Genomic DNA, 25176 nt, shown 5'->3' on the forward strand with positions numbered 1-25176 from the left:
GGAGGAGCTGGCTGTCTTGGTACATGTGGGTACCAAAGACATGGGAAAATGTGGGAGACAGGTTCTGGAAGCCAAATTTAGGCTCTTAGGTAGAAAGCTCAAATCCAGATCCTCTAGGGCAGGGGTAGGCAACTCCGGTCCTCGAGAGCTGCAGACAGGTCAGGTTTTCAGGATATGCACAATGAATATGCATGAACTTGATTTGCATACACTGCCTCCATGGTATGCAAATCTCTCTCCTGCATATTCATTGTGGATATCCTGAAAACCTGACCTGCCTGCGGCTCTCGAGGACCGGAGTTGCCTACCCCTGCTCTAGGGTAGCATTTTCTGAAATGCTACCTGTTCCACACACAGGGCCCAAGAGGCAGGCAGAGCTCCGGAGTCTCAATGCGTGGATGAGACGATGGTGCAGGAAGGAGGATTTGAGATTTGTTGGGAACTGGGCAACATTCTGGGCAAGGGGGAGCCTATTCCGAAAGGATGGGCTCCACCTTAACCAGGGTGGGACCAGGCTGCTGGCATCGGCATTTTAAAAGGAGCCGCTGGATTCCTGTCATCTGAAGTACTTCACCTGAAATGGCTTATTTTTGGTGGCTGTTCAGCTTGCAGGGTCAGTGAGTTCAGGCCCTAGTGGTGGGTCCACCTTATACTAAGTTTCATCACAACAGGGTAGTTTTCGTACACACCCTAAGTTACTGTCTAAGGTTGTGTCGCAGTTCCATCTGAACCAGTCAATTGTTCTTCCAACATTCTTTCCCAAACCACATGCCCATCCTGGTGAAAGCTCACTGCACACCTTGGACTACAAGCGAGCACTGGCCTTTTACTTGGACCAGATTAGGCCCTGCAGTACATCTAGCTTTTTGTTTCTTTTGATCCCAGCAGGATGCGGGTTGGTATTGGGGAACACAGAATCTCCAGTTGGCTGGCAGATTGCATTTCCTTCACCTATGCCCAGGCTGGGCTGACTCTCAACTGTCATGTCAAGGTTCATAATGTCAGAGCTGTGGCTGCATCAGTAGCCCGCTTGAGGTCAGCCTCCATTGGAGAAATTTGCAAGTCTTTTATGTGGTCTTCAGTCCATACATTCACATCTCTTTATTGCCTTGATCAGGATACCCGACAAGATAGTCGGTTTGGACACACAATTCTGCAGAATTTTTGGGGTCTGGAATCCAACTCCTCCCCCCTAGGCCCATTTTGTTCTGTTCCAGGCTGCATTCTGTCAGTTGTATATAGTTTCAGGTTAATTACTATTTTGTTCTCGCCGTTATGAGGCCCAGTTGACCTATGGTGGTGGTTTTCAGTGAGCCACATGTGAGAATAAGGTCTGCTTGTCCTTGGAGAAATTGAAGGCTCTTACCTTATAGCAGGTATTCTCCGAGGACAGCAGGACATTTCATTCTCACATATACCCTTCCATCTCCCCTTGGAGTTGTCTCCTTTTTGTGGTGTGCTATAGTATTCTACTGATGGCCCCACACTCTTGCGGTGGGTGGGAAGGCACTCGCATGCGCAGTGAGGATGCTGCGCGTTCTCTTAAAGCTCTGTCAATTTGTTTAAGCTCCTCACCAGGCAGTGTGGATGATGTCACCCACATGTAAGAATGAATGGCCTGCTGCCCTCTGAGAATACCTGCTACAGGTAAGTGTATTCACTGTCTGGTATAAAAGCGTTCAGAGTGAACTGTAATAACAGTATTACTGTACAGCTAGTTGTGGCTTGTCTAATCAAGGATGTCTAAAGCCTTTTGTATTTGGGTAGGAAGGATTTTTATTTGTGTATTTCTAAATGAACATGACAAAAATATCTCTTTCCACAGTTGCAGAAAATAAATTTTAATGCCCAGAAACGTCCTATAATTTTAAGCAAAAAAATGGAACCATGCTCAACACTTGAACAAGCACCACTTTCTGCCAATTTGAAAAAGGTGTGGCAAGTATTGGCAGATACTTACTTTAAGAAAACTAGTTGTAAAACCAATATAATGGTGAGGTATTTGAGAATGCAAACGGTGGATTTTTTTTTTTTTTGCAACGTAAGTAATACCAGTGTCTAGTTTTATTGCATACCATTGTATTTAGGGGCTGATGCAGTAGGTCCTCCCCCCCCCCATTCTTTATCTGTTGAGACAGGAAAAAAAATATTGATGGATCAAGTCCTTTGTTGATCAGTTCTCTAAAGTAGCATTTGCATAGGGGCCTATTTACACTTTTCTTAAATGTTTAATGCACAGTGCACTATTAATCCCACTACTGATCAAGAAGCTGAGGCACTAGTAAAATCTAAGATTCTTTGTTTATTACTCGGATGGTCTTATAAGAACCTTCTTTAATATGTGGCCATGGCTGTCATTTCTTATGAACCTTATTGATCTTGGAGGTCTTCTCAGATGGGCGTCTTGTGTCTTTTTCTCCATTATCTATTGTAAAAATTTACTTCTACTAGACAGCAAGTGTTTTGTCATGTGGGCCTACTTTTATGGTATAAACTCTCCTTACCTCAGAGATCAAATTTTTCACTTCTAAAAGCAGTAGAAGGCATTCCTGTTAGTTCTAATATGAGGTTGGGGTGAGCTGATAACTTTAAAGTTATCATATAGTAATTATGTAGTATGATAAATATTTTTTGTAAACTTCACATAATAAAGGTACTTCAAAATGTCATGTGAACAAATGAAAATGATTACTGTGAATGCAAAGAACATTATGCTAAAAATCAGTTTGCATATAAATATTTGCCAAATTTATTTGCTCTGACAGTTTAAAGTACATGTTTGAAATGTCTTTGCACTTATCTTGTAGCAAAAAGCCCATTTTGACCAGCTGTAAATTAATGTCATATACAGTGGGGGAAATAAGTATTTGATCCCTTGCTGATTTTGTAAGTTTGCCCACTGACAAAGACATGAGCAGCCCATAATTGAAGGGTAGGTTATTGGTAACAGTGAGAGATAGCACATCACAAATTAAATCCGGAAAATCACATTTTGGAAAGTATATGAATTTATTTGCATTCTGCAGAGGGAAATAAGTATTTAATCCCTCTGGCAAACAAGACCTAATACTTGGTGGCAAAACCCTTGTTGGCAAGCACAGCGGTCAGACGTCTTCTGTAGTTGATGATGAGGTTTGCACACATGTCAGGAGGAATTTTGGTCCACTCCTCTTTGCAGATCATCTCTAAATCATTAAGAGTTCTGGGCTGTCGCTTGGCAACTCGCAGCTTCAGCTCCCTCCATAAGTTTTCAATGGGATTAAGGTCTGGTGACTGGCTAGGCCACTCCATGACCCTAATGTGCTTCTTCCTGAGCCACTCCTTTGTTGCCTTGGCTGTATGTTTTGGGTCATTGTCGTGCTGGAAGACCCAGCCACGACCCATTTTTAAGGCCCTGGCGGAGGGAAGGAGGTTGTCACTCAGAATTGTACGGTACATGGCCCCATCCATTCTCCCATTGATGCGGTGAAGTAGTCCTGTGCCCTTAGCAGAGAAACACCCCCAAAACATAACATTTCCACCTTCATGCTTGACAGTGGGGACGGTGTTCTTTGGGTCATAGGCAGCATTTCTCTTCCTCCAAACACGGCGAGTTGAGTTCATGCCAAAGAGCTCAATTTTTGTCTCATCTGACCACAGCACCTTCTCCCAATCACTCTCGGCATCATCCAGGTGTTCACTGGCAAACTTCAGACGGGCCGTCACATGTGCCTTCCGGAGCAGGGGGACCTTGCGGGCACTGCAGGATTGCAATCCGTTATGTCGTAATGTGTTACCAATGGTTTTCGTGGTGACAGTGGTCCCAGCTGCCTTGAGATCATTGACAAGTTCCCCCCTTGTAGTTGTAGGCTGATTTCTAACCTTCCTCATGATCAAGGATACCCCACGAGGTGAGATTTTGCGTGGAGCCCCAGATCTTTGTCGATTGACAGTCATTTTGTACTTCTTCCATTTTCTTACTATGGCACCAACAGTTGTCTCCTTCTCGCCCAGCGTCTTACTGATGGTTTTGTAGCCCATTCCAGCCTTGTGCAGGTGTATGATCTTGTCCCTGACATCCTTAGACAGCTCCTTGCTCTTGGCCATTTTGTAGAGGTTAGAGTCTGACTGATTCACTGAGTCTGTGGACAGGTGTCTTTCATACAGGTGACCATTGCCGACAGCTGTCTGTCATGCAGGTAACGAGTTGATTTGGAGCATCTACCTGGTCTGTAGGGGCCAGATCTCTTACTGGTTGGTGGGGGATCAAATACTTATTTCCCTCTGCAGAATGCAAATAAATTCATATACTTTCCACAATGTGATTTTCCGGATTTAATTTGTGATGTGCTATCTCTCACTGTTACCAATAACCTACCCTTCAATTATGGGCTGCTCATGTCTTTGTCAGTGGGCAAACTTACAAAATCAGCAAGGGATCAAATACTTATTTCCCCTACTGTATTTATCGTGATTTGCCAAGAATATTTATCATGTAGGTTGTTTTTGTATTGTTTTATGTATTACTATTGTATATGTTATATTTGTACCCTGCCTAGAATTTTTAGATGGTGTGGGTTATAATTTTTTAAAATAAAATAAACATTTATTTGATGATCATTTTATAGCTGTATCATAGATCTATTTGTTAGCTAAGTTTTTATTATTTACTCTGACATTTATTTGTTAAAGAGAAAAATAAAAGGGATTTTATTAATTTGAAACACTGTGTATACCTTATTGTCTCATGTTTTTGCAGGAGCTTATCCAGAATGAGATTTTGGGTCCCAACCTTACAGAAGCATACTGCTGGCCTTCAGTGGCTCAAGGCTATGATTCTGTTGTAATCTCACCACAAGGGAAGGATCCAACAATATATATTCCCCCTATTCTTACTTATTTGCAACTGGCATCAGCAGCACACACAAAAGTGCCCAATAGAAATGGGGTGAGTCATAGTGTTTTTATTGCACAGTATTTTAATTATTTTTACCTGTTAACTTTCCAAAAGACAAAGACACTAAATACTATGCTTTCATTGCAGAAGGCATTTTAACTTGGTTGGGTGGACTCAACCAGACTAATGTTTTTTCCCCACATATGCAGTGCAAATTGAGACATTAAATCAATAATTTTTTCTATAATCAGTGCTTCTTATAGATATCCTCTAGTCCTTCAGCTAAGGAGATTTATTAGGAACATGCAGATAGACATGCACGGTCCATCCAGTCTGCCCAACAAGGTAAATGTTTTATACATGGTATGTGATACTTTATATGTATACCCGAGTTTGATTGTCCTTGCCATTTTCAGGGCACAGACCGTAGAAGTCTGCCCAGCACTGTTTTTGTACTAAAATATCTGAAGTTAACGTTGAAGCCCCTTAAAATTTACACTTCAGTCCATCCATGTCTATTCAGTCACGATCAGGGTATAGACCTTAGAATTCTGCCCAGTACTGGTTTTGCTTCCCTATTATTGGTGTTGATCTCCGCTAAGATTCAGTGGATCCAGTCCTCCTAAATAGGATTCCTTTGTGTTTATCCCACGCATATTTGAATTCCATTACTGTTTTCATTTTCACCACCTCCCATGAGAGGGCATTCCATGTATCCACCACCCTCTCTGTGGAAAAAATACTTTCTGACATTACTCCTGAGTCTGCCCCCCCCCCCCCCCCCTTCAACCTCAATTCATGTCCTTTAGTTCTGCCGCCTTCCCTTCTCTGGAAAAGGTTTGTTTGCTGATTAATACCTTTCAGATATTTGAATGTCTGTATAGTGTCACCCCTGTTTCTCCTTGTACAGTTTTTCTTTTTTATTACATTTGTACCCCGCGCTTTCCCACTCATAGCAGGCTGAATGCGGCTTACATATTATATACAGGTACTTATTTGTACCCGGGGCAATGGAGGGTTAAGTGACTTGCCCAGAGTCACAAGGAGCTGCCTGTCCCTGCAGTGGGAATCGAACCCAGTTCCCTGGAACCAATGTCCACCACTTTAACCACTAAGGCCACTCCTCCATTTTTGTAACTTTTCTTTGCGCCACTTCCCGTCTTTTTACATCTTTAGCAAGATACGGCCTCCCAAACTGAAAATAATACTCCAAGTGTGGCCTCACCAACAACTTGTAGAGGGGCATCAGCACCTCCTTTCCTCTGCTGGTTATACCCCTCTCTATGCAGCCTAGCATCCTTCTGGTCACGACCGTTGCCTTGCCGCATTTTCTTCACCTTCAGAACCTCGGACACCATCACCCTAAGGTCTCTCTCCTGAGTTGAGCTTACTATCTCTCCCCTCCTATCCAGTATCTCTTATGGGTTTCTGCATTCGAAGTGCATCACTCTGCACTTATTGGCATTAAATTTTAACTGCTAACAGCTAAAGTCCTCTGGGGTACATATTGGCATTCGGTTTTACTCATATTGACTAAATCTTACCAACCCCCCCCCCCCCCCCAAATGTGTCTACAATGCTGTGCAATATTTATTTATTTATGGTTCGTTTGTATCCCACATTTTCCCACACATGCAGGCATAATGTGGCTTACAGATAAATTAGGAAAAATTACAATATTATTTTTTTGTTAATTTTTTAAAATATGCTGATGGTGCTCAGTGATTGGGTGTATCCCGCTGGGCTAACTAGCAGTACCAGACTGTTTCATACCCGGTTTAACATCATAGCACCAATACCTTCTTCCTTCCTATAATGTTATGACGACATTTCAACTGTGTTCTCATACATTATCTACAATCAAATTCCGAACAAATATTGGGCACGCTACTTATCTTGATGTTGTCAGGTAGCAATGGATTGTTAAAGGTTAGTCCAGCTGGAGCCCCAATCTCTTTGGTGATGTGCAGTAAAATAGCCGTGGCTCAAAATTTTCCAGATTTTCAGTGCATTTTCAGTTCCCTACATGCGGGCATGTTTCGCAAGGTAGCATCTTCAGGGGAACGAAATACTGAAACAGGTACAATTGCATAAAAATTAAGAAATTAACAGATTAAACTGGCATCTGTCCATCGAAACTAAGTGCATGTATTGAATATAATATAAACACTCTCAAAATTGGATCATAACATAAATCCTCTTAGGCTAACCTGTAGTGGGAACAGTTCAGCTTCTACCTTCAACCGGCCGAGACGCCGGTGCATGCGCAGTGATTGTACTCCTGTCCTCTCCCCTTGCTTTTAAACGTTAGGGAGGTGTGTCATCGCTCACCAGTCAACTTCTTTATTCAGACTTTGCAGACTCACCGTCCACCAATGATAGATTAACCGCTGTTCTTTATGGATTAATGCTGACACCACATCCCCTGTGGTGTTTGCTGATATTTGATGTACCACAAATAAAAGATCTTTTTCCTCGTGTTTACTAGGGGTGCCTCTCTCTTCTGGTTCCACAGGTTGCTCAAACGTTCCGCTATGCGATCCTTAATCCTTCGCTTAGTTTGGCCGATATACCATTTGGCACAGGGGCACCTAATCCCGTACACTACTCGGGCGGATTCACAGTTGGTTTTGTTTCTCAATATATAATCCTTACCTGTAACCGGGTGTTTGATCACAGGGTTGCTCCACGCGTGTTGGCAGTACACACACCGGTGACATCTATCATGTCACCCCTACTATCTGGGGGGACCTGTCCACCTCTCCTATTAAATAGTTCTCCCAAATTGCGGGCCCTTGTGTAAGCAAAACATACGTCTTATGGAATATCGTGTAGTCGCAATTGCGGCCAGTGCTTCCTGATGATATTCTTAATGTGTTTAGCCTGTGCTGAGAAAGGTAGAACGCACACCATTTGGTTTTAACTGCCAGACCCTCGACCATTCTTCTAACTTTTGGAGATCCCTTCTCATTGTTTCTACTCCCTCCAGGATATCCACTCTGTTGGCTATCTTCATGTCATCTGCAAAAAGGCAAACCTTTCCTTTCAACCCTTCAGCAATGTCTCTCACAAATATATTAAACAGAATTGGCCCCAGCACCAACCCCTGAGGAACTCCACTGCTCACCTTCCTTTTCTCTGAGCAGATTCCGTTTACCACCGTCCTCTGCCACCTGTCGGTCAACCAGTTTTCTATCCAGTTCACTACTTTTGGTCCTAAGTTCAGCCTTCTCAGCTTATTCATGAGTCTTCTGTGGGGTGCCGTAGCAAAGGCTTAGCTGAAATCCAAATAGGTTACATCTAGCGCATGTCTTTCATCCAGTTCTTTGGTCACCCAGTCAAAGAAGTCAATAAGATTCGTTTGGCAGGATTTTCCTTTGGTAAAGCCATGTTGCCTTGGATCCTGTAACTCATTAGCTTCTAGAAAGTTAACTGTTTTTTCTTTCAGCAATTACTTCATTACTTTTTCTACCACAGACATGAAACTACCAGTCTGTAGTTTCCCACTTCTTCACATACCATCCTACAATCAGATTCAAAATTGACTACTCCCCAGAAAAAGTCAATTTTTTGGACTCCACAGTTTCAATCAGCAATGGCTACTTACAAACATCCATATTGTGATATCCCCCTTCTCACTCAGGGTGACCTGGTTCTCAATATGCAGATAAGATGCAAATTAGTGTGCTACCCCTTCTAGCTCAGGGTGACCTGGTGCCCACTCAGCAAATTAAACAGGTCTCACCAACTGCATATTTCTCAGGCAACTCTTTATTCCAGCCCCTGGGCACACTTCTTCTAGCTTAATACTTTATACTTTCATAGGTCTTCCCACTGAGCCTCCCCACACAGATACATGGTCTCAGTACTACCTCCAATACTTTGGGGACTTCTAACCCCAGGCTTTGCAGCCTGCTTCTCTCAGTACTTTGGACATGCAGTCCTTTCTTCTTTGGACACACAGTCCCCTCTCTTTGAACACACAGTTCTGGACACACAGTCCTTTCTTCTTTGGACACACAGTCCCCTCTCTTTGAACACACAGTTCTGGACACACAGTCCCCCCTCTTTGAACACACAGTTCTGGACACACAGTCCTTTCTTCTTTGGACACACAGTCCTTCCACTGAACACACAGTTCCTATAAGTACTGAGGACACACAGTCAAACACTAATGCTTTAGGGACTTCTTACCCCAGGATTTTCAGCCTGCTGATCTCCTTTGGACACACAGTCCTCCACAAGTCCATAGGGTTAGCCAGTATCTTCCAGGGGCCCTCTCTTCTTCTGCTGCTAGCTCACTTCCTTTTCTTTCACAACTCAGGTGGGGTATAAAGTGGTTAATTAGCTACACAGGACCCAGCCCATAACCTCCTACACCTGTGGACCTCCCAGGGCTCTCCCCGGTCCTAGCGACCTCCACATATTCTCCTAGCGCCCTCTAGTGGCCTACCCCAAATAGGACACCCTCTTACTTATCAAAATATATAGGAAACCCACAGACAAATGCAGCTACCTCCACAACTCCAGCTTCCACCCTTCACATACAAAAAAATCCATTATTCACAGCCAAGCCACAAGATACCACCGTATCTGCTCTTACCCAGGGGACAGAGATAGGCACCTCAAAATCCTGACTGCATCCGAGATTGGGTGGCAGAGCCGGTGGGGGGAGGCAGGGTTGGTGGTTGGGAGGTGGGCCTTGTTCTGGGCAGACTTCTACAGTCTGTGCCCTGAAAATGGCAGAAACAATTCAATGTCAGGTGTACACGTAAAGTAGCACATATGAGTTTAAATTGTTGGGCAGACTAGATGGACCATGCAGGTCTTTTTCTGCCGTCATCTACTATGTTACTATGATTGTCTCTAACTGATGTTAAGTTTATATAATAATGATCTGACCATGGAATATTGGTCCAAGAACCATTTAAAAGAGCAATATCAAGATATGCAAAATGTTTTGTGTAGGTAACTAAATTGAATTTATGTCCTTTATCATGTGTAGCAGAATATTTAGGAATCTGGTGATTAAAGTCTTCAAAAGAGAAAGAAGATCTTTACCCTAGGGTCTTTTTCATCCTTTTTGAAATGCAGTTAGTACTTCCCACCCTGAAATTGTATAATGAATAAAAAAAGAATTTCAAGACACAAAATCACAAAATAAATCCTTGACCATTTAACAAGTGGAATGTAGAATAACAAGTGTAAGTGGCTGACCTCTTCAATACTGTTTAAGCCAACTAATTTGTCTTCAGTTCGTCAGTCCCGCTTCATTATCTCAGATCACCTGCAGCTAGAATAGCCGTACTAAAGTTTTCCTTAATACAGTATGCAAAGTGGCTGCTTGATTCTATCTACATTTTTCACTGCATATTATTGTTTGAATGAATCTCAACCCAGGATAATGCCTTTACTTCAGTTGTGCTGACAACCAGTTCTTCTCAACTAAACAACTCTTTTGCACTTGACTGTGGGCTGCTTCTGAGACAACCTAAGCTGTGTATTCATCCACCTCACTCATTCCTGCTGGTTGATGGAGCAAGTAGTGTTTACCTGTAGCAGGTGTGTTCATTGACAGCAGGATTGATAAAATACATATTCCATATCATCAAGCTGATCAATCCATAGACTGGTGGGTTGTGTCCATCTACCAGCAGGTGGAGATAGAGAGCAAACTTTTGCCTCCCTATATGTGGTCATGTGCTGCCGGAAACTCCCCAGTATGTTCTCTATCTCAGCAGGTGGTGGTCACACACAGCAGCAGCTCTGGCTAGGCCTCCAAGCCTAATTCTTAGGTTTTGTTGAGTGCCTGGGGTTGAGGGCTCTTTTGAGCAAGTGCAAACCTGGTGGTGCCAGGTCCCTCCTTTTCTCCCCCCTCCCGCTGGCTCCGTTTAAAAAAAAAAAAAAAATTTTGAACGTCCTTAAAGGCGTTTATTTCGACGTTTATTTAAACGTTTATTGCAGCTACTCACTGGGACACCAGGTCGTTACAGCTCGGAGCGGCAAGCAGGTAATTTTTACCTTTTTGTAGCGGGCAGGGGGTTCCCCGATTCTTCTCCTCGTGGCATATGGCGTCGGAGGGCGAGGGCGCAAAGAGTCGCTCCCCGGATCGCTTGAGCGCTTCTAGAGGGGATGCGGGGGTCTTAAAGCCTGATTCGCCCTTGTTGGGTGACAGTTTCGTGACCGATGAATGGTCCCGGTCCTTCCTCCGGCGTGGCGGTTTTTCCCGCCATAAACGTCCATCCCCCGCTCCTCGCCTCCGCCATCTTGGCCGGCCACGCGGCTCGGACGGCTTCTTCTTGGGCCGCCCTTGAGGTTGGAGACATTAATGTCATGAACGCCCTTAATTTGGGCGACGGCACAAAAGCGGCTAAAGTTAAGCGCCGTTCTTCCCGCGCGGCTCCTTCGCGGAGTGTCGCGCCGGACGCCATTTTGGATGCGCAGCATGTCTCTCCCCCGCTATTGCGAGCGCCGGTTGAGGGTGCGTCTAGGGCTGTAGCCCAGGCTGCGGAAGTGCACAGTCTGGGGGGTTTCTCCCCCGAGTTTGTTTTGCTGCTGCATCAGGCCTTCCTTATGCAAAACGCTGCCCCTGCTCCCTCGTCTGGTAAAGAGGTTGAGGTTCCCAGAGGTAAACGCCCTCGGGTTGATTCCCAGGCCTTGGAGGACTTTGTCTCCTCCGATGTAGATGAGGGCAGCGTATCTGAGTTCTCCCAACGGTCCTTTGCGGATTCCTTGGAGGAGACGGATCCCCGCTCGGATGGAGCGGATGACCCCTCTGCAGCGCGGCTTTTTAGCTCAGAGGATTTGCCCAACCTGTTGTTACAGGCCATGGACACTTTGAAGATTTCCTCTCCGGAGGACGTCTCTCCCTCAGCCCCTGTTGGCTCTGCCATTATGCTGGGGACGAAGCGCCCGCCTAGAACCTTCCACGTGCATGATGCCATGCACACCTTAATTTCGGCTCAATGGGATGTCCCAGAAGCGAGCCTTAAAGTGGCTAGGGCTATGTCCCGCCTCTATCCTTTGACTGAAAGTGAACGTGAGGCCTATCTGTGGCCTACCGTGGATTCTTTAATCACTACGGTGACTAAGAAAACGGCGTTGCCGGTGGAAGGTGGCACGGCCCTAAAGGACGCCCAAGACAGAAGATTGGAGGCGGCCTTAAGGTCGTCCTTTGAGGCGGCTGCTTTAAGTTTGCAGGCCTCAGTTTGCGGCTCCTATGTGGCCAGGGCGTGCCTGACTATGGTGCAGCGGGCTTCCCCCTCGGATCATTCCTTGAGGGCTGATTGGCCGGCCCTGGAATCGGGCTTAGCCTATTTGGCAGACTTGCTGTATGATGTCTGAGGGCCTCAGCTAAAGGCATGGCTCAGACAATCTCTGCGCAGCGGTGGCTTTGGCTGAAACATTGGTCTGCTGACCACGCCTCTAAATCCCGCCTGGCTATATTGCCTTTTAAAGGCAAGCTGCTCTTTGGGGTCGAGCTGGACAAAATCGTGACCGATCTCGGCACGTCTAAGGGCAAGAAGTTACCAGAGGTCAGGGCTCGGGCTAGTACTCGTCCCGGTACCTCCAGAGGACGGTTTCAGGAAGCCCATCGGTACCCGCCCGGGCAGGTCGGGTTCCTCTGCCCCCTCTTCCTTTAAGAGGAATTTCTCCCCCAAGCAGCATTCCTTTCGCAGAGACCGCCGTCCCGGAGGTGCTCCCTCCGGTCCTCCCCCAGGGTCTCGTGCCCAATGACGGGGCCTTGGTCCACGCCCCAGTGCAGATTGGAGGACGGCTGTCCTCGTTTCTGGGCGAGTGGACCACAATAACTTCAGACGCTTGGGTGCTGGAAGTCATCAGAGACGGCTACAAGCTAGAGTTCTGCCGACCCTTAAGAGACGGGTTTGTACTCTCTCCCTGCAAGTCTCCGGTCAAAGCTGTGGCAGTGCAGCAGACTTTGGACAATCTGATCCGCCTGGGTGCGGTCGGTCCGGTGCCAGAAAGTCAGCTTGGCAAGGGACGTTACTCCATTTACTTTGTGGTACCAAAGAAAGGAGGTTCTGTCCGGCCTATCCTCGACCTCAAAGGGGTCAATTGGGCCTTGAAAGTGCGGCACTTTCGCATGGAGACTCTCCGCTCTGTTATAGCGGCAGTGAAGGCAGGGGAGTACCTGGCATTCTTGGACATCAAGGAAGCGTACTTGCATATTCCCATCTGGCCTCCTCATCAACGCTTTCTGCGTTTTGCAGTCCTGGGCCGACACTTCCAGTTCAGAGCCCTCCCGTTCGGGTTGGCTACTGCTCCGCGGACCTTTTCCAAAGTAATGGTGGTCATCGCGGCCTTCCTGCGAAAGGAAGGAGTACAAGTCCATCCTTATCTGGACGACTGGTTGATCCGAGCCCCCTCTTATGCAGAGTGCGGCAAAGCTGTGGACCGGGTAGTTGCTCTTTTGAGCTCCCTGGGATGGATCATCAACTGGGAGAAAAGCCACCTGCGCCCGACTCAGTCCCTGGAGTATCTGGGAGTTCGATTCGACACCCAAGTGGGCAGAGTGTTCCTGCCAGACAATCGGATTGTCAAGCTTCAGGCTCAGGTGGACCAGTTCCTAGTAGCCTCTCCTCTTCGGGCTTGGGACTATGTGCAGCTGTTGGGCTCTATGACGGCCACGATGGAAGTAGTGCCCTGGGCCAGGGCTCATATGAGACCACTACAACAATCTCTGCTGCAGCGCTGGACTCCGATGTCGGAGGATTATGCTGTGCGCCTTCCCTTGGACCCAGCAGTGCGCAAGGCGCTGAGCTGGTGGATGCAGACAGACAAGTTGTCTGCGGGAATGCCTCTGGTGACCCCGGAGTGGATTGTCGTCACGACGGACGCCTCTTTGTCGGGCTGGGGAGCCCACTGCTTGGGAAGGACAGCGCAGGGGCTCTGGTCTCCTGCAGAGGCAAAGTGGTCTATCAACCTCCTGGAACTCAGAGCCATTCGGTTGGCGCTTTTGGAGTTCATCCCGGTACTGGTGTTGAAGCCGGTACGGGTCCTGTCGGACAATGCCACGGCTGTGGCCTATGTCAACCGCCAGGGAGGTACCAAGAGCGCCCCTCTAGCCAAGGAGGCTATGAATCTATGCCGGTGGGCAGAAGCGAACCTGGAGCAGCTGTCAGCGGCCCACATTGCCGGAGTCATGAATGTCAAGGCGGACTTTCTCAGTCGCCATACCTTGGAGCCCGGAGAGTGGCAGCTATCTGCTCAGGCGTTCTTGGACATCACGAAGCGCTGGGGCCAGCCGAGCCTAGATCTGATGGCGTCATCGGCCAATTGCCAAGTGCCGCGCTTTTTCAGCAGAGGACGGGACCCTCGATCCCTGGGAGTAGATGCTCTTCTCCAACAGTGGCCGACTCAAGAGCTTCTCTATGTGTTCCCGCCCTGGCCCATGTTGGGCAGGGTGCTAGACCGGGTGGCAAAGCATCCCGGCAGGGTAATCCTGGTGGGTCCGGATTGGCCCAGACGTCCCTGGTATGCGGACTTGATCAGGCTCTCAGTCGACGATCCTCTGCGGCTGCCAGTGGAGCAGGGCCTGTTACATCAGGGTCCCGTGGTGATGGAGGATCCCTCCCCCTTTGGTCTTACGGCCTGGCTATTGAGCGGCAGCGTCTGAGAAAGAAGGGCTTCTCAGACAAGGTCATCGCCACTATGCTGAGAGCGAGGAAGCGCTCTACTTCTACTGCTTACGCCAGGGTTTGGCGTATATTTGCAGCGTGGTGTGAAGCAGGCTCACTTTCTCCCTTCACTGCTCCAATTTCTTCAGTGTTGGCGTTCCTGCAAGAAGGTCTGGAGAAAGGCCTGTCGCTCAGTTCCCTTAAAGTCCAGGTAGCGGCTCTGGCTTGCTTCAGGGGCCGCCTGAAGGGTGCTTCCCTGGCTTCGCAGCCAGATGTGGTGCACTTTCTCAAGGGAGTTAATCACCTGCGCCCTCCTCTGCACTCAGTGGTGCCTGCGTGGAATCTCAACCTGGTGCTAAGAGCATTGCAGAAGCCGCCTTTTGAACCCTTGTCGAGGGCATCTCTGAAAGACCTGACGTTGAAAGCAGTCTTTTTGGTGGCTATCACTTCAGCCAGAAGAGTTTCCGAGCTCCAGGCGCTCTCATGTCGAGAGCCCTTTCTGCAGTTCACTGAGGCAGGAGTGACTATTCGCACAGTGCCTTCCTTCCTGCCCAAGATTGTTTCTCGCTTCCATGTGAATCAGCAGCTCTGTCTCCCTTCCTTTCGTAGGGAGGACTACCCAGAGGAGTACTCTGCTCTTAAATATCTGGATGTGAGACGAGTCATCATCAGATACTTGGAAGTGACCAATGAGTTCCGGAAATCGGATCATCTGTTTGTCCTGTTTGCAGGTCCTCGTAAGGGTCTGCAGGCTGCTAAGCCTACAGTGGCAAGATGGGTCAAGGAAGCCATTGCAGCGGCTTATGTGGCCGCGGGGAAGGTGCCGCCTATCCAGCTGAAGGCTCACTCCACTAGAGCTCAGGTGGCCTCGATGGCAGAGGCCGGGTCCGTCTCCTTGGAAGAGATATGCAAGGCGGCAACTTGGGCTTCGGCTCATACATTCTCCAAGCATTACCGCTTGACTGTGGCTGCACGGGCGGAGGCCCGGTTTGGAGCTTCAGTGTTGAGGTCAGGGATTTCAATGTCCCGCCCTGGGTGAGTACTGCTTCGGTACATCCCACCAGTCTATGGATTGATCAGCTTGATGATATGGAAGGTAAAATTATGTATCATAGCTGATCAATCCATAGCCCCTCCCAGATATCTGTACTGTTTTTATTCTGGTTGCATTTCAGGTTCAAGTTTAGTCTTCAGTTACTTCAGAAAGACTTCGTGTTCAAGTTTTTTCACTTGGATTCTTCAAGAGTTGAGACGAGTTTGTGTTACAGTGAGCTGCTGCATTCCTCTCCCCTCCGTTTTACGGGGCTGGATTGAGATTTAAAATCTGCCGGCACTCCCTCCCGCTTCGTGCGGCTGTAGGGCAGCTTTGTACCCCTCCCGCTTCGGCGGTGTTAGGGTCAGTCAGCTCCTCCCGCGGTTGCGGTTGCAGGATAAGCCAGATCCCCCCGCATCGGCGGGTGTGGTGTCCCTCCCCCGCTCCGCGGGGATGAGCTGGACGGATTCCCCTCCCCCACTTGTGTGGGGATGAGCTGGGTTAATTCCCCTCCCCCGTTTCGGCGGTGGTGAGCTGGGCAGAGTGTCCCTTTGTGGGTGTAATTCTCTAAGTGCTGAGTCCTGCGGATGGAGCTTTGATATCGACATTCTGAGGAGTTTCCGGCAGCACATGACCACATATAGGGAGGCAAAAGTTTGCTCTCTATCTCCACCTGCTGGTAGATGGACACAACCCACCAGTCTATGGATTGATCAGCTATGATTAATGGAAAGAAAATTATCAGGTATGATACATAATTTTACCATTCCTCTGACATCCCTGAGATTTTTCTCACAGTTTTGAACTTTGGAACTAAGTGAAGAGACCACTGCATATGAGAAGGGCTGTCCAGGCTCAGAACTTTACATCTAAGCTCTGAGTGCTAGGAGAGCATTTCTTTCTTAGCACCACTGGGTGATATCATCCACTTGTGTGCCTTGTCAATCCTGCTATCTATGGGAAAACACCTGTTCGCCAAGGACAAGCAGGACATCAGTATGGGTGATGTTACCGTTGGAGCCCAGGTGGGATGTTGCCTAACATTCTAGATTTTTCAGAAGCTTTGGCAGTCCCAACCATGCATGTTCATGTGCCTTCCTGCCTGCCTCAGTCATGCAGATCCAGCAGGAGCTGAGAGGACATTTTGTTAGTACTCTCTTTGGTGCAGATTTGTTTTCTCTTGGGGTCTTCCCTACCTTCAGCTGTTTTCCTTGTAAGGTAACATGAGACAAAATTTCCCCTTTGTTTAATGTTTTTTGGCCCTTTTTAAGTGTGTTTTTTTTCTGCAGCTCTATGGCTTACTTAGCCCTGAGCGTCGCAGCCAGGACCTCCTTAAAAAAAATCCACCAAAAAACATCAAAACAAATTTGAGCTGTTTGATTTCTCTTTGGTTGTTTTTTCCTCAATGTCTCTTAAAACTCCCAGTGAGTTTATGAAGTATTCTTGGTGCATCAAATTCATCTCTGATTGTCACCATTGGTGCTTGCTGTGCCTTGAACCTGACCATAAGGCCTCGCAGAAAAAAAACATAATAATCGTGAGACCCTGTGTGACAAATGCTGACTTTTTAGCTCATCTATTGTTGGACATGAAGCAGAGGCAAAGAAGCACTGATGCTGGACCTTTTTGAAACATGGTGCCAGGAGGTCTGGGACACTGGCATCTCTGGTACTCAAGAAGTGTCAACAATCAGTGAAGTTGGTATCACTGCAACAGTGGACCAGACTGCTAAATTGGCTCCATTTTCTCAGGCTGTTGCCACACTGGCACTGGCCCGACCTTTACCAATGCATTCCTCTGAATAGTAACTCCTAGCATACTACAAGAGGAGCTGGAGTGTATCTTGGCTTGACACAAGGACATTGGTATCGACTGTGGTTCCACTCCAGCCAATCCTGGAGGCCCACACCCTGCCCATTGGTCATGTGTTAATGCTGGTACAGGCTGAGCTGGTGCTCCTGTCCAGCCCATCGGGGGGGGGGGGGGGGGGTGGCGGGAGGAGCCTGTCCTGTATTACTCTTGCCCAGAGTCTGGCTATGAGTCCAGTGGTCTGAAGCTGGTAGACTCTGTCTTCTCATGAATAGTATTTTGCTGAATGTTTGATATGCACTGCTCTTGGGCATCTGAAGTAGACCCAGAGGACCTCTCAGAGGAGGGTTTCCTTTGTTTGCCCTTAAACTTCTCCTTGCTTCTGGAAAGGAGTGTCTCTTCCAAAGGATTTAAGTTAGAGTTGAGGACAAACCCAGGGCTCGTATGTTGGACGTTCTCAACTGATTTCTCTCTCATCCATAGAGCTGCACAGATGAAGAATTGGGAGACCCCCTCACTCTGTGCAGTCTATTCCTAAGAAGGCAGACCCTATGTACAGAGTCCAGAAGGATCCTAGATTTGAGAAGCAGCAGCTTCCTCACCATTTTGTGGTTGTTGAATTCTCCCTCAAAAGGCTCAGAGGTTTCAGGACCCACATCTTGGAACCCCTCAAAGAAGGATGTTCAAGTCTTTTGGGAAGAAGGTTTTTCAGGGCTCTGTGCTTATATCCCACATACAGTCCTACCAGGTGCTCTGCATGAGCCTATTTGAAGAACTTGGAACGCAGCATTGCAGAATTTGCAGACACTCTCCCTGCAGAGCAGGCCACAGAACTCTGCCAGCTGGTAGCCAAGCAAAAGGAGCATCAAAAGTACATGGTGTCTGGAAAAAACAGTACCTCTTACATAGTTTCAAAGTATTAGGGAACTCAATTAGCAAACGCTGTGCACCGTGTGCCATGTTTTGTTGCAGAAATTGCAGCTTTGTCTTCACTAAATGCCAGTTTTGCTAAAATGGATCTTAATGGTTACTTCCTGAATGATGTAATTTTGAAAACAGGGATCATCCGGTTTTTACAGCTCTCAGCACTGGGATGTGCTCGCAGAGGAACTCTCCTCCCTTCCATAGGCTCATGCGGTTGAACCTGTACCGCCAGTGGAAGAAGAGAGGGAATTTTATTCCAAGTACTTCCTCATGCCCAAGAAATTGGTGGGGGAGGGGGGATTTTTTCCCATTCTAGACGTAAAGGCCAATAGTTTCCCTGGGCATCCAACTCCCACAATTCAGGCAAACTATTGGCTATGCCCTCTGGACTTAAAGGATATTTATACCCAAATGCAGATATCACAGGCGGTATATCAGATTTTGAGTAAGGAATCACCACTATTAGTACCTTGTTCTGCTCTTTGGCCTCACATGCACTCCCATAGTTTTCACAAAGTGCCTTGCAGTAGTTGCAGCATCACTATGCAGGCGGAAAGTGCATGTGTTTTCCTACCTAGATGAGTGGTTGGTCAAGAGCACATCTGTGGAGGGTGGTCAAGAATCAATGTGGTGAACCATTCGTGTGTTGGAGCTGCTAGGGTTAGTTGTCAGCTACCCAAAGTCCCATCTGCTTCTTGCTCAGCAGTTGGAGTTCATTGCAGCCCTGATAGCAATCACTCACCAGATTCAGCAGAGCTAGCAGGTCTTAGCTCAGCAGATGTTGAGGTTGCTATGCCATGAGGCCTCAACCATGCATGTCACACCTGTGGCACATCTCCATTTGAGGCAGGTCCAGTGGACTGTAGCTTCCCAGTGGTCTTGGGTGCAGATGCCATTTCTGTCACTCTGCAGCTTGCAGAGTTGCTCATGTGGTGTGCAATTGGCCAGATTTAGTCCTGGGACTTCCAATCCAAATCTCTCCTTGTCAGAGGATGCTGACAACGCATGTATCCAACCTGGACTGGAAAGCTCATGTAGATGAGGGGACTTCATTTACAAGATCCCTCTCCCCGTCTGATATGTACAGATGGGGAGAGGGATCTTGGGGGTGATAGGATCTGAAGGCGACGAAACAGTGTGACAAGGCGGTGGCTATAGCCGGAAGGTTGCTAGGCTATATAGACAGAGGTGTGACCAGCAGAAGAAAGGAGGTGTTGATGCCCCTGTACAAGTCGGTGGTGAGGCCCCACCTGGAGTATTGTGTTCAGTTTTGGAGGCCGTATCTTGCTAAGGATGTAAAAAAATTGAAACGGTGCAAAGAAAAGCTACAAAAATGGTATGAGATTTGCGTTACAAAATGTGTGAGGAGAGACTTGCTGACCTGAACATGTATACCCTGGAGGAAAGGAGAAACAGGGGTGATATGATACAAATGTTCAAATATTTGAAAGGTATTAATCCGCAAACAAACCTGTTCCGGAGACGGAAAGGCGGTAGAACTAGAGGACATGAAATGAGGTTGAAGGGGGACAAACTCAAGAAAAATGTCAGTAAGTATTTTTTCATGGAGAGAGTGGTGGATTCTTGGAATGCCCTCCCGCGGGAGGTGGTGGAGAGGAAAACGGTAACGGAATTCAAAAATGCGTGGGATAATCATAAAGGCATCCTTTTCAGAAGGAATGGATCATCAGAAGCTTAGCGGAGATAGGGTGGTAGCACCGGTCTGTGCCCTGAAAATGGTAGATACAAATCAAGGTCAGGTATACATATAAAGTAGTGCATATGAGTTTATCTTGGGCAGACTGGATGAACTGTACAGATCTTTTTCTACCATCACCTACTATGTTACTATGAGCTCCACACTCGGGGATATTGGTCATCTCAAAAGACTCAACTTCAGTCTCCTAAAGCTGCAGGCTATTTGGAACACTCTAATGGCTTTCAGAGATCAGCCGATGAACCAAATTGTTCATTCAAACAGACAGTCAGGTTGCAATGTACTATGTCAAAAGCAAGGAGGCAAGGAATCATACCTCTTGTATCAGAAAATGGTTAGAATGTGGCACTAGGCTTCCAGTCATGGCATGGTACTCAAAGCACATACCTGTCAGGGAAAGCCCAACATTCTAGCACACAGACTGAGCAGGGTGAAGCAACCATATGAGTGAACTCTCAACATGGGCATTGCTTGAGAGATATTCTAAGTGTTGGGCACCCCCTCGGTGGATCTGTTTGTCATTGTCTCAACAACAAAGTCCCTCTTCTGCTCCAGGCTGAGATCACACTGCAGACAAGTATCTGATACCTTTCTCCTTGATTGGGGAACATGCCTTATATATGCATATCCTCCTGTACCTCTCTTGGGGAAGACTGCTGAAACTCAAGCAGGATTGGAGAACCATGATCCTCAGTGTGCCCTACTGGTTGAATAAGATATGGTTCCCTCTGCTTTTGAAGTTAGCTTCCAAAGATCTTTGGAGACTGGAGTGGTTTTCGAGACTCATCACTCACAATGGAGGGGTCTCTTCTACACCCCAGTCTCCAATCCCTAGACCTCACAGCTTGAATGTTGAGAGCTTAGAACTTGCATCCCTTTATGTGCACGAGGGAGTCTCCCGGGTCCTGCTTGCTTCCAGAAAAGATTCCAGTAAAAGGTCTTATTTCAAATTGTAGAGGTTTACCATTTAGTGTGAGGGCAAGGCCTTAGACCTTGTTTCCTGCTCTACACAAAAACTGGTTTATACCCTTCTGAGTCTGGATTAAAACACAACTCGGTTAATCTCAGTGCAATTGGCACTTACCATCACAGTGTAGAGGTAAACCCACCTCTGTATAGCCTCTAGTTCATTTTACGAGAGGTTTGCTTTTGACAAAGACCCCACTCAAGTCATGGGACCTCAAAATTGTCCTCACCCAGCCAATGAAAGCTGCTTTGGAGCTGCTTGACACTTGTCACCTGAAGTTCCTGGCCTGGAAGAGTTTTTTTTTTTTTTTTTTGTGGTGGTCACTTCATGTTGAATCTACCAGCTTCAGGCTCTAGTAGCTGATCACCTTAAATAAGGTTTCATCATAGAGAGTGATTCTCTGCGCTCATTCTAGTTCCTTCCTAAGGTAGTGTCCGAATTCCATCTTAGCCAGTTAATGGTTCCGAAAACCCCATGCCTATTCTGGAGAAAGCACACTTCACACCTTGAACTGCAAGCAGGCCTTGGTCTTCTATCTGGAGTGGACTAAAGCCCATAGACAGTCCTTTCAAATTTTTGTTTCTTTTGACCCAAACTGGATGGGGGCAGCCATCATTAAAGACACCTTTATCCTATTATCTGGCAGATTGCATCTTCTTTACATATGCCCAGGCTGGGCAGGCTGATTCTGGTTAGTCATGCCATTGCTCTCAATGTAAAAGCCACAGCTGTGTCGATAGCCCACTTGAGGTCAACCTCCAGTGATGAAATTTGCAGAACTGCAACATGGTCTTCAGTGCACACATTCACATCACACCACTGCCTTGAACAGGAGACCTGACATGTTGGGGCAGACATTCCTGTAGTATTTGTTCGTGGTCAGTAATCCAACTCCATCCTCCTAGGCCCATTCTGTTCAGTTCCAGGCTTCATCTACATAATGTTTTATTTACAGTTCAGTTTGGTTCTGATTGGCCCTGTCTGTTGCAAGTCCCTATTGTCTGTCGTTTTCAGTGAGCCCAGTAGCTAGGGATTCCCATATGTGGTAATACTGATGGTCCTGCATGTCCTCGGAGAAAGCAAAGTTACTCACCTGTAGCGGATGTTCTCTGAGGACAGCAGGACACACATTACCACATACCCTCCCATCTCCCCTAGTAATTGTGTTTTCTAAGTCTTTATAAGTTAACTGCAGGGGAAGGCACATCTGCACGAACAGTTGGGGCTGCCAAAAGCTTCTGAAAAATCTAGAACGCTGGGAAACTTCTATATGGGAGCTCTGTCAGTGACGTCACCCATATGTGGTAATATATATTCTGTTGTCCTCGGAGAACACATGCTACGGGTGAGTAAGTTTGCTTTTCAGGTAAGCAACATTGGCTTTCCCTCTGTGCCATATGCATTGGAATTACTTTTCTGTTGACTGAATAAAAAACTGCATAACTTCGATTTCAGAATTGGTAGTCTTAACATTAAAATATTTTCTTTTATTTTTATATATGTAGCCACTTGTTATATTTTTATGTCCTGGGTGGAAGAAAGCACAACATGTGTTTGATCTGCTGCTTCTGTATGGCAAAAGTTCCAAGCCACTAAATCCATTGTTGTTGTTAATTGGACTCAATAAAGAAGAAGCCAAAAATATGAAACTTCCAAGAGGATGTAAGATATGCTACTAATTCATAGGAAATATAAGTTTAAATATGACAATGAAATAACATTTTTGTTAGATTTGGGTTATTAAAAATTATTTTTTGACTTCAGGCTGTACAGTTACGATAGACAAATGTCGAGGGAAATAGTAAATGAAAATAAACACCAAATTGTGACTGTAAATATTTGTGCATAGTATTCAGTTTCTCCTGATAACAGTAATTTAATGCCTTAGTAAAGGGATCAGCAATTTGTAAAGACTTTTTAGGGAGTAGTAATCCCAGATGGTTATCTGTGTACTGCTACTTGATTTCTCTCGAACTCTGCCCCCAGAATGTCCCACACAAGCTTAATAGTCATGATGATTTTCCTGGATTTTCAGGCTGCTAAAAATTCAAGGATCACCTGGTCAGTGGCAGATAACCAGGAGCCTCTCCTACTTGATTATCTCCCACTGAATATTGGCCCCTTAGATTTTATTACTAGTTTGATTATTAAAATAGAAAGGTCTAGATGTTAGTGCAGGTGCCATCTGTGAAGAGCAGTAATTAACTGTCCATACAGATTTTGTTAGTATCTTTAAAGTACTGGGCTGCGTGACTCCTTTCTATTATTTGCAGAAAGAATGTCTCAATCTTTTTTTTAAAACAGGATGGTTCCAAACATCCTGTAAGCTTATGTAATACTAGTAAAAAAGGCCCGTTTCAGAAAGCAATGAAACGGGCACTAGCAAGCGATCGCCGGTATCTGAGCCCTGCTCCCCGCCCCCACGTACTGCAGCGCGCGCGCCTACTTGCACCATGATGTCCAGTCGCAGCGAGTTGTTTGCGATGCTGTGCCCGCATTTCTCGTAGGAACCTCGGCCGCTTGGCGTAATGGGCCCCGGTAGACCTTCTTGCCTGCTTCCTGGCGCTCTGTTTGGATTCCTGGGCAGGGGGAGGAGTGCATGTTTCCCTACTCCCCCTCTACATTGGAAAATCGCGGCTCCTCCCCTCTCATTGACGTTTCCGTACTCCACCTCCACATGGGGCACTTGTGGCTCCTCCCCTCTCGCTGACGTCACGATTATCTACATGATTGACATCACCACCGGATGTCTACTCCATGAGGGACACCACCACCGGAAGCCACCAGGCAGCCTCAGAATGTTGGAGGTGAGCTTTATTATATTAGATGTATATACAGTGGCATAAGTTCAAATGCACAGGCCCTCAAGCAAACGTTTGCTGATGGCTCCCATGGTGGAGTAGGACAGAAACATAATTTACTTGAAAATAACTTGCAACACCACCTCCCTTCACCTTTCTATAGTGAAACTATTTCTCTTCAGAAGCTAGAAAAGCACCTCTACTGCTGGGCCAGAGTTTCTTGATAACAGCTGCATGAATTCATGGCTGTTATTGTAAGACTTCAAAAGAAACAGATCAACACTTCAAGTTGCTGTAAAATATTTATTTAGTGATGGAGATCTCATATAGTGCTTTGCTTGGGTGAAACATAGTCCACACAAGGCATTGTATTGTCAGGGGTAACTATAGATGTAACAGTAACAACTTATAAATAACATAAACATTAAAAAGAAACCAATTCAAGTAAAAAAACTTCCATAGAACACATATAAAAGATGCATACTCACAAGAGCTCAACTAATCACATAAAAAAACCTCTTATTTTGGCTTATTTGGATGCTCCAGAGTTTTTTTTTAAAATGATTAGTTGATCTCCTGTATCTTTTATATGTGTTCTTTGGAAGTTTTTGTTTGAATTGGTTTAGGATATTATGGGAAAATAAACGTTTGCTATTGGAAATACTAAATTTAAATTTAAAATTTCCTCACATATTTTAGGGGTTGAGATGGTAAACCAAGTTAAATAAAATAGTAAAATCATCTTTCTTGCTCCTAAGAAAGTTGAGATCTATCCGAAGATACTTTGAGTTACCATTTTTTCGACTTGTGGTGCAATCATACTTTCAAAGATAGATTATTGTAATATTGTTTATGTGGGTTGCACAAACTTGATTGTGAAAAACGTTAGATAAGAATTTAGTGATTAGGGTGATATATTCTTTAGGACAAGATGAATCAATAACGCCATATTTCTATAAACTCCACTGGTTACCAGTGGTTGCGAGTTCTCATTTTAAATTATGTACTATGGTCTTTCGGTCCCTTTATGGGAGTGCTCCTTTATATTTGGTAAGGTTTGTTTCTCTTTTAAATAGACGACTGTTGCGGGGGCAGGTTTTATTAAGGTTCCCTTCAGTGAGTTTGGTCAGATTTGTTAGACAGTTATTCTTATCTTTGCCATATCAGGCAGCTTTGTCAAACTGCAAATTGAAATACTAGTCTACGCTCAAAATTAACAATTGTTTATTAACATATTGATTCGATATATGAGGACGTACAAGTCTTAATGGGTAGACAAGGTATGTTCTCAATTCTGGACAGAGGCCAGCTCTTTATATATGGAATTTGATATCTTGTTGAACAGAAATACATAAAAAGATTCATTATTACAGGAACATAGGTTAGTTTACCAATGACTGCATACATCTGG

General features: G+C 46.0%; 1 protein-coding gene across 1 annotated transcript in view; it reads left to right on the top strand.

Moving 5' to 3' along the window:
- The window catches only part of TDRD12 (tudor domain containing 12), a 309334-nt gene that overhangs the window by 163682 nt on the left and 120476 nt on the right, over positions 1–25176 (top strand). The window contains exons 12-14 of the mRNA XM_030204408.1: positions 1826–1933; positions 4739–4927; positions 22470–22626. Of these exons, the coding sequence (XP_030060268.1) occupies positions 1826–1933; positions 4739–4927; positions 22470–22626 (454 nt within the window). The remainder of the gene's footprint in view (positions 1–1825; positions 1934–4738; positions 4928–22469; positions 22627–25176) is intronic.

The sequence above is a fragment of the Microcaecilia unicolor genome, chromosome 5 (assembly GCF_901765095.1).
Source record: "Microcaecilia unicolor chromosome 5, aMicUni1.1, whole genome shotgun sequence".
Taxonomy (NCBI): Eukaryota; Metazoa; Chordata; class Amphibia; order Gymnophiona; family Siphonopidae; genus Microcaecilia; species Microcaecilia unicolor.